General features: G+C 44.6%; 1 protein-coding gene across 2 annotated transcripts; it reads left to right on the plus strand.

Annotated features, from left to right (window-relative positions):
- Positions 1–67: 67 nt before the first annotated feature.
- LOC118359678 (mitogen-activated protein kinase kinase kinase 12-like) lies at positions 68–11,393 on the plus strand. 2 transcript variants are annotated; one of them, XM_035738284.1, is made up of 14 exons: positions 68–288; positions 1,727–2,289; positions 3,172–3,355; positions 3,582–3,773; positions 3,920–4,078; positions 4,179–4,337; positions 4,544–4,652; positions 4,903–5,012; positions 5,357–5,473; positions 5,740–5,874; positions 6,051–6,762; positions 6,868–6,935; positions 7,216–7,513; positions 10,263–11,393. In XM_035738284.1, the coding sequence occupies exons 2-14, from the start codon at positions 1,788–1,790 to the stop codon at positions 10,428–10,430; spliced, it is 2,913 nt and encodes a 970-aa protein (XP_035594177.1). In that variant the 5' UTR covers positions 68–288; positions 1,727–1,787; the 3' UTR covers positions 10,431–11,393. The 2 variants fall into 2 exon arrangements, with proteins under 2 accessions (XP_035594177.1, XP_035594178.1); XM_035738285.1 differs by having other exon boundaries at positions 1,727–2,280.
- The last annotated feature ends 50 nt before the right edge of the window (positions 11,394–11,443 follow it).

The raw sequence follows: 11,443 nt of genomic DNA on the forward strand, positions 1-11,443 counted from the left end.
CCCCTTGTGGGTTTGCAACTCCGTGACGTCAATTCAGCACTAGGAAGGAGACAGCTCCCTCCCTCCCCCAACCCCTGCGCGCCTCACGTTCCATGGGTCCCCGGTTATTGATAACACAATTTGCCCGCTGGGATTCGTTCTGATAACGTGAACTCGTGGGAAGGGTCTTTCATGCAATACAACGACAGACAGCCCGGAGAGAAAAAAAAAACGACGATTGCTCTTTATTACATGTAGGAAGCTGAACCCACCCCTTACTTGAGAACGCGACAGCAACCAGACAGAAAGGTAATGGAATGTCATTCAATTAATTATATTATATAAAATATTATGATGAGATATTCAGGTGCGTTGCCTCATGCAATGTACTCTGTTCACATGAGCATAGGCTACCACCAGGTCAATCTGGCAAGAAATGCATACTCGTCGATTAATACGAACAATCATATTTCTGCATCAGCATCATAGTCTGTTACGAAATATTTTATGTTGGTGCCAAAATTCAGTAAATCTACAGACGCTGCGGCAGTTAGACTTGGCATGGACTTGTACGGTTCGGGCATTAATTGACGTACGTCGACTGTGATGCTAGTGAGAGTCATCATCACATCCGTGGTTATTTAAAGATTGATCTTCCTGCGCTTGTGTGAGAAAGAGCTCCTTCACACAGGCCCAGTGTTTTTCCCATTTCACGCTCTCTATTCGCTCGAGAGTCGCGGTTCCCATACTGGGCTACCTTGTAATATGAATTGGGTACATGTGGCAATTCTCTCTCCCTCCCTCTTACACACACACACACACACACACGCACGCACGCACGCACGCACGCACGCACGCACACACACACACACACACACACACACACACACCTCAGTGGTTAGGGTTGCAAGTTTGTCATATTCTGCAGAACTAAAATGTCAGGACTGAAACACATACAGTATTGTATATGTATAGTTTGCAACATTAAAGTGTCAAGCCAAGTATGTATCAGGACCATAAGTGTCATTCAATCCATACAGTACCAGGAGAGGCATAGTACTCATCCTTATTGATTCCAGCAGTGCACCATCCATATCCATCACTGTGTAAAACAAGATATAGGCTATCCTGACCTATGGTGACCCTCCTACAGGAATCACCCTGGGGATAAAGGTCAGGTCTATTTTGTAGTCAGTGCTATGTCCTTGGTTCATTCATAAAACTATTCCCCATTGACTAGCCTTGTAATTACCAGACTGATTACCACTGTCGCGAACATTCATGTAAGCGTGCAAGATCAGGCGGCTTGAGATGCTACTGTTTGACTGCCTCAATCCCATTCATAAATATTAAGATGTGGTCTGCTGAATAATTGAGGCTTTTGTCTTTATTGAGGAGAAACTGGATGTAATGGTTGACTTTCTCTCACAGGAGTTTTTTTAAAGAAAGAGTAAGATTTATTTTTTTCTCTCCCTCTCCTGCAAAGTAAGGCCCATCTGTCTGATGGTTCATCTGTTACAGACAGTCATTCTGCATAGTACTTGATTACAATAATCTATAATTTACTTCAACTATGTACCATACTGACAAGGCCAATCACACATCATACACTGTTTTAAAATGAGAAGTCTAGATACAGGTCTATTTCATCAATGGACAGCTTTGAAACAGCCAAATGAATTACACTGATTTATAGTGACTCATTGCATTTTTCCTCTCCTATTCATCTTTGTGTCACTCCATCCAGGCCTCCCCTTCTCCCTCTCTACTCCCATACATCCTTGGTTACTGTGTTGTGGGACCCCCTGATGAGTGGGACCTGCCTCCATGAGCCCCACGCCCCCTCCCCCTCCCTCTCAGGCTTCAGCACCCCCATCTCAGAACCTACCTTCCGCAGGCTGGATGCAGACCCCCCCGCCTGCACCCCAGAGACCGACCTGACCCCCACCCAGTGTGTCCTCCGCAACGTGCTGTGCATCAACACAGGTGGGGCACCAGTTGTGTCAGGCGGAGGTGAGGGGTGCCCCCACACCTGTGGCAACAGCCCGACCCCCAGCGACGGGCCCCTGGCCCACTTTGACAACAGCGTGCTGAAGTTGCACGAGCATGAAGCCTGCCAGTGTGGGGGCGGGGAGGAGGCAGGGCTTAGCTCAGAGGCTGGGGCCGTCCACAGCCAATCAGACAACATCCGGCTGCAGCAAGGAAGTGGAGGGTTCCTGGAGGGGCTGTTTGGCTGCCTGAAACCCGTCTGGACCATGATCGGGAAAGCCTACTCCACCGAACACAAGCATAACCAGGAAGGTGCGTGGAGTGAGTATAACAGCCAATTCTATGTCACTTCACTATTTGCACAAGGTCTCCTGTGTTTAACAAATACATTTGTATACTTTTAGGATACTGAATACCTAACCAATACATGAGAGACACTTCAGAATATTTCACTCTTCGTAGGATATGTACGACACTGAATCTTTTGTCACTTGAAATGTTAGATAGTCGAGATGTTGAGGTAAATCCGCACACCATGGTGATGCATTATATACTGTATAAAGGTTCAACTTGACTTAATTTCATTATGGAGGCACATCACTAAAATGGCTTCCATTTTCCTCACTGTTTATCACTCGCTCCTGCCACCATGCCCCACTTTCTCTTTACACGCCCCCTACAATGCTGCTGACGTTACCTGTGCACTAGACTTATTCACAGTTAGCTACAGATGACACCAGCAGCTGCCTCCACAGCAGCAGGTCCCTGGAGACCACAACTCTTCTCATGAAGAATTCTCCTGCTTGTCTCTCTTATCCCGCCTACTGGCTTCTTTTTCCTCACAGTGACCAAATTCTCAGTCATTCATCTATCTAATGTACTCTCATGACAGATGATGGAGGGAGGAGAGATTAGATTTGGGGAGATGTGCAGCTGTTTGCCTCTACATCTCTCCCCAACTGCCATCGTACTGTACACTGAGCATATTGATCAAATCGTAGCTATGATGATACCATGGGTAAAACACCTACTAATTTGCCGATGTAAAGTACTTTTTTTCCCAGTTAAGCTTCCTATAAACAGATGATGAGGTTTATATGATACAGACCAGTAAGCTGGTCTGCTTACTGGCCTGGAGTCCTCTCCATCTGCCGCTCATGGCCTGTGACGGACTTTTTCCTTGTGTTGATATTGTGTTTTTAGAATCCTGGGAAGTTCCGTTTGAGGAGATCTCAGACCTGCAGTGGGTGGGCAGTGGGGCCCAGGGTGCCGTCTTCTTGGGGAAGTTCCATGGAGAGGACGTGGCTGTCAAGAAAGTCCGGGACATCAAGGAGACGGAGATCAAGCACCTACGCAAACTCAAGCACCCCAACATAATCACCTTCAAGTGAGGAAAACTCCCTGACCCAGACCTCAAGAAAGCAGTAGAGATTTTTATGAACATATCAACTGTTCGTCCGAGCTATTGTAGCCTTGACCAGCAGTAACTAGCACTCCATCAAGAACTTCATCATCAGACACGGACTTTTTCAAATGTTCTCTTCTTTATACTTGTCTCACTGCCTCCTCCCTCCCTCTCCCCATTCCTCCTACCTCCTCTCTCACTCCCCCAGGGGTATCTGCACCCAGGCTCCCTGCTATTGTATCCTGATGGAGTACTGTGCGCAGGGCCAGCTGTACGAGGTGCTAAGGGCGGGCAGGAACATCACCCCCTCCCTACTCATCGACTGGGCCATGGGCATTGCCGGGGGCATGAACTACTTACACCTCCACAAGATCATCCACAGAGACCTCAAGTCTCCCAAGTGAGTCACTGTGCCGGGTATTATCAAAACCATCTGCCTATAGACCAGAAGGCCCCAAAGTAAATCAATTAGCTCTTTCATTAAAAAATGTATTTTCTGGCTTAAGAACATCTAAAAAACATAGTTTTTTGCTCTATCCATGGCAGTATGCTGATTACACATGATGACTTGGTGAAGATCTCTGACTTTGGCACCTCCAAGGAGCTCATTGATAAGAGCATGAAGATGTCTTTTGCTGGTACCGTGGCCTGGATGGCCCCAGAGGTCATTCGGAATGAACCCATATCAGAGAAGGTGGACATCTGGTAAGTGAAGGAATTCAATTTATTGACCATAGAAAAGAGGACCAATGCAATTCCATCTCTGATCAGTGATCACTAATATAAAGAGTGTTGTGAACTGCAGGTCGTTTGGGGTGGTGTTGTGGGAAATGCTGACCGGGGAGGTTCCCTATAAGGATGTGGACTCCTCCGCCATCATCTGGGGGGTGGGCAACAACAGCCTGAACCTCCCTATCCCCAAGAGCTGCCCCGATGGCTTCAAAATCCTCCTGAGGCAGTGCTGGTGAGTGGAGATGGTGGGAGGGAGGGAAGGAGGGAGAGAAAGAGAGGGATGGTGGAAAAGAGGAGAGAGGAGAGAGGAGGTAGTGGAAATAGATAGAGGGAAATTATTTCCTTTGAAATCTTTCCTAGGTAGACTTGGCCCATGTAGATCCATAATGATTATATAGGAGATATACCAAACTTGTCTCTCACTCCTCGGTTTTGCAGGAACTGTAAACCCAGAAATAGACCCTCTTTCCGTCAGATCCTCCTCCATCTGGATATAGCCTCAGCTGATGTCCTCTCCACCCCACAGGAGACATACTTCAAGTCTCAGGTAGCCCACTGGACACTATGCCACACACACACAACATAATGAATGTATACACAAACAAACACATTTACAGAAACGCACACACACACAACATAATGAATGTATACACAAACAAACACACACACATACACAAACACACACACACACACACACACGCACACACACACACACACACACACACACACACACACACACACACACACACACACACACACACATACAGAGTGCCTAAGTCTGTGTGTGTGTTGAGCAGGCTGAGTGGCGGGAGGAGGTGAAGCAGCACTTTGAGAAGATTAAGTCTGATGGGACCTGTCTGCACCGACTGGACGAGGAACTGATCAACCGACGCAGAGAGGAGCTCAGGTCTGTACCACAACACTCTGACAGACAGAGTTACTCTTCTCTTTTACCTGCTGGAAGTGATGCAATGCCAGTATTGTATAAGAGAAAGCCACCAGTGCCTTGTTATGAGCTGTGTAACTACAGTACAGCAGTCCAGGGTCATGTTGACAGGCAGTTTCACTAACATCAAATGGCTCCAGTTCCTTTACTCTTCCTTTATCTACCTTTGGAGATATAAAAAAGAAAGAAAGAGATGGAGGGAAAAAATCAAATAAATAGGCTCAGGGCGCATTTCTGTTACACAGCATTTGGATTCTTTCATGCGTAAACATGATGTCACTTCTTGTACACTGTTTTCTATTCAGGCACGCTCTGGACATCCGTGAGCACTATGAGAGGAAACTGGAGAGGGCCAACAACCTCTACATGGAGCTCAATGCTGTCATGCTGCAGCTGGAGCTCAAAGAGAAAGAGCTACAGAAGTAGGTGGATCCATCAGGCAAAGCACTTTAATGCATGTGGAGTTGTTCAGCAAATTCTCAGATCATTTATAAAGAAAATTCTAATTTAGCACATCAATCATATCAGCTAGGATGGTATATAGACATAATGAACAGGCAGTGTTTGATAATAAGTATTTGGTAATTAGGGTTATAGAAGATACAAGTCATAGAAATAGAATATGTAGAACAGAGTAGTTACTGGATTTCGCATACAATCAAATTTAATCGTGTTGATGTGTACCTAGGAGAGAGCAGTCTTTAGATAAGAAGTTTCCAGGACTGTTCAAGCACCACAGCTCCAGACAGACTAGCTCCTCCAACTCCATGGACAAACTCATCAAGAAGAGAAACGTCTCACAGAAACTGCCCTCTGGAAAGAGGTGAGCGTTAATTCCGAGAGCCAAAAGCATAGGAGGCAAGGGTAGTTCTAATGTGAACACAATGCAGAATTAACTTACTCATGTAACCCAATTGAAAGCACTTTCAAAAAAATGTATAATCAGATTATATCACAATGTATCTGACCATTGTTTTCTATTATATCCTGTTATCACAGGCCAGACATCCTCAAGTCAGAGGTGATCATTCCCAAGATGGATTCCTCCGTGATGCAGGTCACCATCCCCTCCTGCACCAACAGGGGCTCCACGTCTCCTAGCCGCTCACGGAGGATCAAGACCCGCCACCGCAAGCCTGGCAAGGGCAGCAGTGGGGACCTAGCTGGCCTGAAGGCCACTCAAACCTCCCCTGGCGGGGACAACCCTGCCCAGGCCAACAGCTTCAGCACGGAACCCTCTAAGCAGCTCCTGGACCCCAGCGCAGTCTTGCGGGCCCTGGGCCACGAGCAGCAGCAGAGGCAGCTGTCCTCCTCCAGCCCAGACCTCATATGCATCACGCTGGCAGCTGAGGGCCAGGGGAAAGGAGAGACCACCATGGGGGGGCTGGAGAAGGGTGGCACCATGAGTGCCTCCGCGGGCCTTGGGGGGTGCGAGCAGGGAGCGGCAGGTCTGGATGACCTCACAGAGACGCCCCCGCATAGCAACACTCCCAGTGAGGACGCAGCATCATTCCCCTTCTCTAGCAGCCCAGACTCGCCATGTGGGAGGGGGGTGGCCGCCGGGAGGGGGTCTGTGCTGGGTGCCCCACGCCTGCCCCACGATGGGGACTATAAGGAGGAGGGAGTGAGTGGTGTGAGGTTACCCCGGGTGGCGTCAGGGCACCTCACCCCCTCAGCTATCCTGTACAGGGCAGCCATCACACGCAAACAGGTACAGTCCCAATGAAAAGCTAGTCATGTTCAGTATGTACTCTCTCCTTTCATCTCTGTGAATGTGTTTAGCTAACTCCCTCTGTTCTATGGGCTGTGTCCACAGAGGCGTGGCGTGTCTTCGGAGGAGGAGGAGGGGGAGGTTGACAGCGAAGTGGAGTTGCCACGGAGACGGTGAGAATGTTGCTGTACTCCAGTACCCCAAAAACTGCCCGTAATTTACCTTTGTCTCATCATTGATCTGTGATATGATTTTAGGAATCACAGGGTTTGACACCATTATGAAAATGACATTTGTAATTCCAATCAGAGATGTTTTGTGTTGCTAGTATAAGTGAATCTGCAAGTGACATGCAGTATGATGACTATTAATTATGGAATTAATCAAAACTGAAACAAAAGTGGATTCTTCCTTTCTTTTATCTCCCTCTTCTCTCTTGTTCGTTCTCCCCAGACGTCCGACCAGCATCAACCAGTGCCAGTCGGGGTCCACCTTCAGTTCAGAGAACCTCTCTGTGTCAGACGGCGAGGAAGGTCACACCACCGACCACTCCCACAGTGGCACCCCGGACGTGGTCAGCACCAACACGGACGACCGTCTGTACGACCGCAGCGATGACCTCCTGTCGCAGGGGTCAGAGTTCCCGGCAGACAAAACGGACCTGGCGCAGGGCTCTGACGGGCTGTCTGAGAGGAAAAGTGCTCTGGGCCAGGTCAAAGCCCTGCTAGATGTTGCACAGAATCCTAATGAGGTAACACAATCTGATACTGGCACTTGTGTAGCGCACATCCCCGCAGCCCCTGCAAGATGTCAGATGTTGGACTCTGATGGGGGAGGGGGTCCACGAGCTTTGACCTAGCTTTAAAAATCCCTATTTTTTTATAGTTAAATGTTTTTTATTCAGTTCCATTATTTGAGCTTAAAATGTACATTTACGGGAATTTTATAAGGGAAAAGTTTTTGTTTTTGAAATACTTTCAGTACTATAAATGTCCATGTCAGTTCTATGCTTGGAAATGCCGTTGTCTGGAGCAAAGCATCCCAATATTTTTGCAATAATGGATCTTAGCTGAAAAATTATCTTATGTAGTTTCTTGCAATAGCCCTCTGTGACTTTAAAGAATATTTTTCTCAAAACTGTAATTCTTCAAGATATTTCTTCAAGTGCATACCACTTGAAGAAATAGTCAGAAAAACACAAAATTATTCAGATTTTTGTCTATTGTCAACTCAACTCCATTAGAATACTGAAAGATCTGACAGAAAGGTTATGTTTTTATTTGGGATTTTCAAATTAATAATTTTCCATTCCATATTTTACAAATGTTTGTACTGATTTTTTGAGGCAAAAAATATGTCTGTTTTGAGTATCTGTTGTCAAATCCGTCAGTTGCTTGTCACCCCGTCTCTGATGGCTAACCCCCTTAAAATATATATTTTTGTCAATATTCTGAATTATGTTTTTTATTACTAGCTAGGTTTACATCTAATTGGTGACAGATTTTCATGCGAATACTCCAGAATCCGCAAAAATAAAATATGCGCATTTTCCCACCAGTTGTATGTTTCCACTAAATGGACTTGTTGAGAAAAAAATCAGTGCGTGATGACGAAGTGCATACAAAATGTACTTTTTCGTGATAGTCTCAAAAACTTTTGCGTTAAATAGCAAATGTGCCTCCATCGGTCTTGGCGCCTGCGCTCTAGCCAACAGCTTGCAGATACAGTGCGGGCAGGCAGTGCGGGTTGTCTAGTCTACACGATGAGATTCTTATGGATAAGAGCAATAATATTTGTATTTGTTAAACGGTAGTCAAGCATCGACCATCATATCACCAGAATAAGACCCTCGATATTTATTGGAAAGCAGCATCAAGCTCATAACCGTGTACTTTCCACACTGTGTAGTTCATCGTAATTTATTTCATATGTAGCCTATAAACTGCATGGTTTTCTGAGTCGTAGTGGGAGAACCACACACCATATCATCACGTGACTCCAAATTTACTTCGAAATGATGGTTATTTTATCCATATTTGCGCATAACGGCGTTTCCATCAACGTTTCCAACATAATACATTTTACCCATTTACCCACACAGAAAGATTTGAAAACAATTGAAGTATTTGCTGTGCAAGACCAAAGGGATAATGTTTGTTTTAGAAATGTTGTTTTATGTTTTAAATCTAGAAATGCATGCATGCTTTTTATGGTGTCTGAGTTAATTGTTAATTTTTATGGTGTCCAGTTATTTGCATTTCTTCTTTTTTTTAAGAAAAGGAGGTTGTTCTTTTACCTGGTGGGATATCACTTTGGTCTATCAAAATATATATTAAACATTTTGTAAATATTAAGACAAATATTTGTGGGAAAAAAATAATCCCTGTGCTCTAAAACAGCTAAATATTCTGTCAGCCTTATAGCAAAATGTGTAAAATAGCATGAGATTAGCTATAAAACTGCCATTTTTTTCTCTTTGCCCCATGGCAAAAATAGTATTTACTCAGACATCGCGGGGGCCCTGCGACCTTTTCCACATTTTGTGCTAGCCTGAATTTAAAATGTATTAAATTGCGATTTTGTGTCACTGGCCTACAAACAACACCGCATAATGTCAAGTGGAATTGTGTTTTTTGAAATTTGTACTAATTAAGTAGCATGTTCGAACATGAGTAAATAGAGCCGAATATATTTATGAAATTCACCTTGTCTGAGAGAGATTTACATGGTTATCAAAATGTCAAGCCACACGAAACAAAGCCCTTAATTTAATCGTTTCTAAAATCCCCTATGGGAAAAATGAATGGTGGGAAAACGATTGGAACCATTTCGCTGTTTGACCGCTAGGTTTTATGGGTATTATGACACCTCCACTGTGGGGCTGCATAGCAGCTGTTCGTCTGCTATTGCACAAGTCGGCTTGATTGGTTGCGGTCTCTCCCTCGCTGCTTCTCATGTCACTCGCTCACACAGTACGTCCCCTACCCCGCTTGCTAGAGCGGCACCGCTCTCTCCCTCTCATGCTTTACCAGCTCTGGTTCATCAAACATGATTTTCTGCTGCTTCCCTCACTCGGCTCGGCCCTGGTTTGGATCCGACCATGTCTATACGGAACGGGTCTAGTTGTCCTCGGGTCCGTTTGGAACGGGTCTCTGTACTTAAATTGTTTTATTTATGCATATGGGGTCCAGGTGGGAAAGCCCCAGGTCCATTTTGGAATGGGTCCAACTTCACAGCTGTATTTAATTCAGGCTGTAACACTACAAAATGTGAAATAAGTCAAGGAGTATGAATACTTTCTGAAGGCACTGTACTTGTACCTATAATTTATCTATTCATTACCACCAGTTTCTAATCTACAACTTCTAGTGTGAAGTTTTTTTTATTATACCACAATCTCTTCTTCGATAGTGATTAACGGTTCCCATAACTCTGAGGTTTCAGTTGATTCTGTAATCTACCTCTAGCATAATGTTTCTCTCTCCATCTTTACCCCTCAGAGTCAGGCCCTGTGCGACGACTCAGACTGCGACAGCGCTGAGCTTGACCAGTCAGGAAGTGGGGAGCCCAGTCGTCCACCCAGTGCTGGGGCCTATGCACCTCCATCAGGGTCCCATTTTGGGCACCAACGAGGGTCTCCACAGGGGCCCCAGACAGGGCCTCTATAGAGCCAACACACTGGACACTATAGAACTACAGCTACCTTACAGTAAACAACCATCACAAGAGCCTACATACGCCAGTCTCTAAAGCAGGACTTGACTGAATGTGATGAGGGGTCACATCCACTTAGCCTGAGCTATGACAAGTTATCTACCAGTGTCTTATAAAGCAATATGGGTTTGTTAGTTAGCAAGCCTTCATAAGACAATGCAGGTGATTTGTTATAAACTGATAGCAGTTATGATAGTTTGTAATATCTGACTTGTTTAGATTTTATTTTATAGACTTTAGATAAGTGTTAATACAAGTACCTATAGCCACTGCTCCAGTTCAGGAAAAAAATATAGTCAGAAATACAAACTGTCCCCTTTGGTAACTTGCCATCTGGTACTTTACCATCACTGCTCTTGGAGGAGCCTAATTTCACATTCACTTTTTTCTCTCATGCAAATGAATAATAATGTAGATATCACATGACAAATCTAAATGTATTTTACGTGTAAGACAAGAACTGATGTAAGAAAAAGCCGTATGCAGCCCAACGAACAAATGCATGACTACACATGCTTATATTTTAAGTTTTGGATGTATCCATTTTATATTTTGTGAGAAGGTTTACACTTTTTTATCCTGTATTATTTCCATATATTTTTATTATTATTGATGTCGGCACTTAAATAGTTATGTCAAAGGGGAATGAAAATCTCACCGAAATGTTCCCTTTCATGTATAGGTCCCTCATTTGGTAATGTTAAAGTCATACTTTGATCTTAACTCTGAGTTTTGAATACACATCCCTTTAAGATCACACAGGAATTAGCCAGAACAGAGAATACTCTGGTAGAAGTAGTGGAATAGTAAGCATCCTTTGAATTTCAAGAGGTTTACACATGAACTGTAAAATAGGAATGATATCAAAATCCAAACATTACGAGGAACAATAAAATAAACTGTTGGTAAATCGTCAAGGTGTGACAGGTGTGTTATATTTGGGAATATGTAGCTTTGAAGACCCTAT

This window comes from Oncorhynchus keta, chromosome 27, assembly GCF_023373465.1.
Source record: "Oncorhynchus keta strain PuntledgeMale-10-30-2019 chromosome 27, Oket_V2, whole genome shotgun sequence".
Classification (NCBI taxonomy): Eukaryota; Metazoa; Chordata; class Actinopteri; order Salmoniformes; family Salmonidae; genus Oncorhynchus; species Oncorhynchus keta.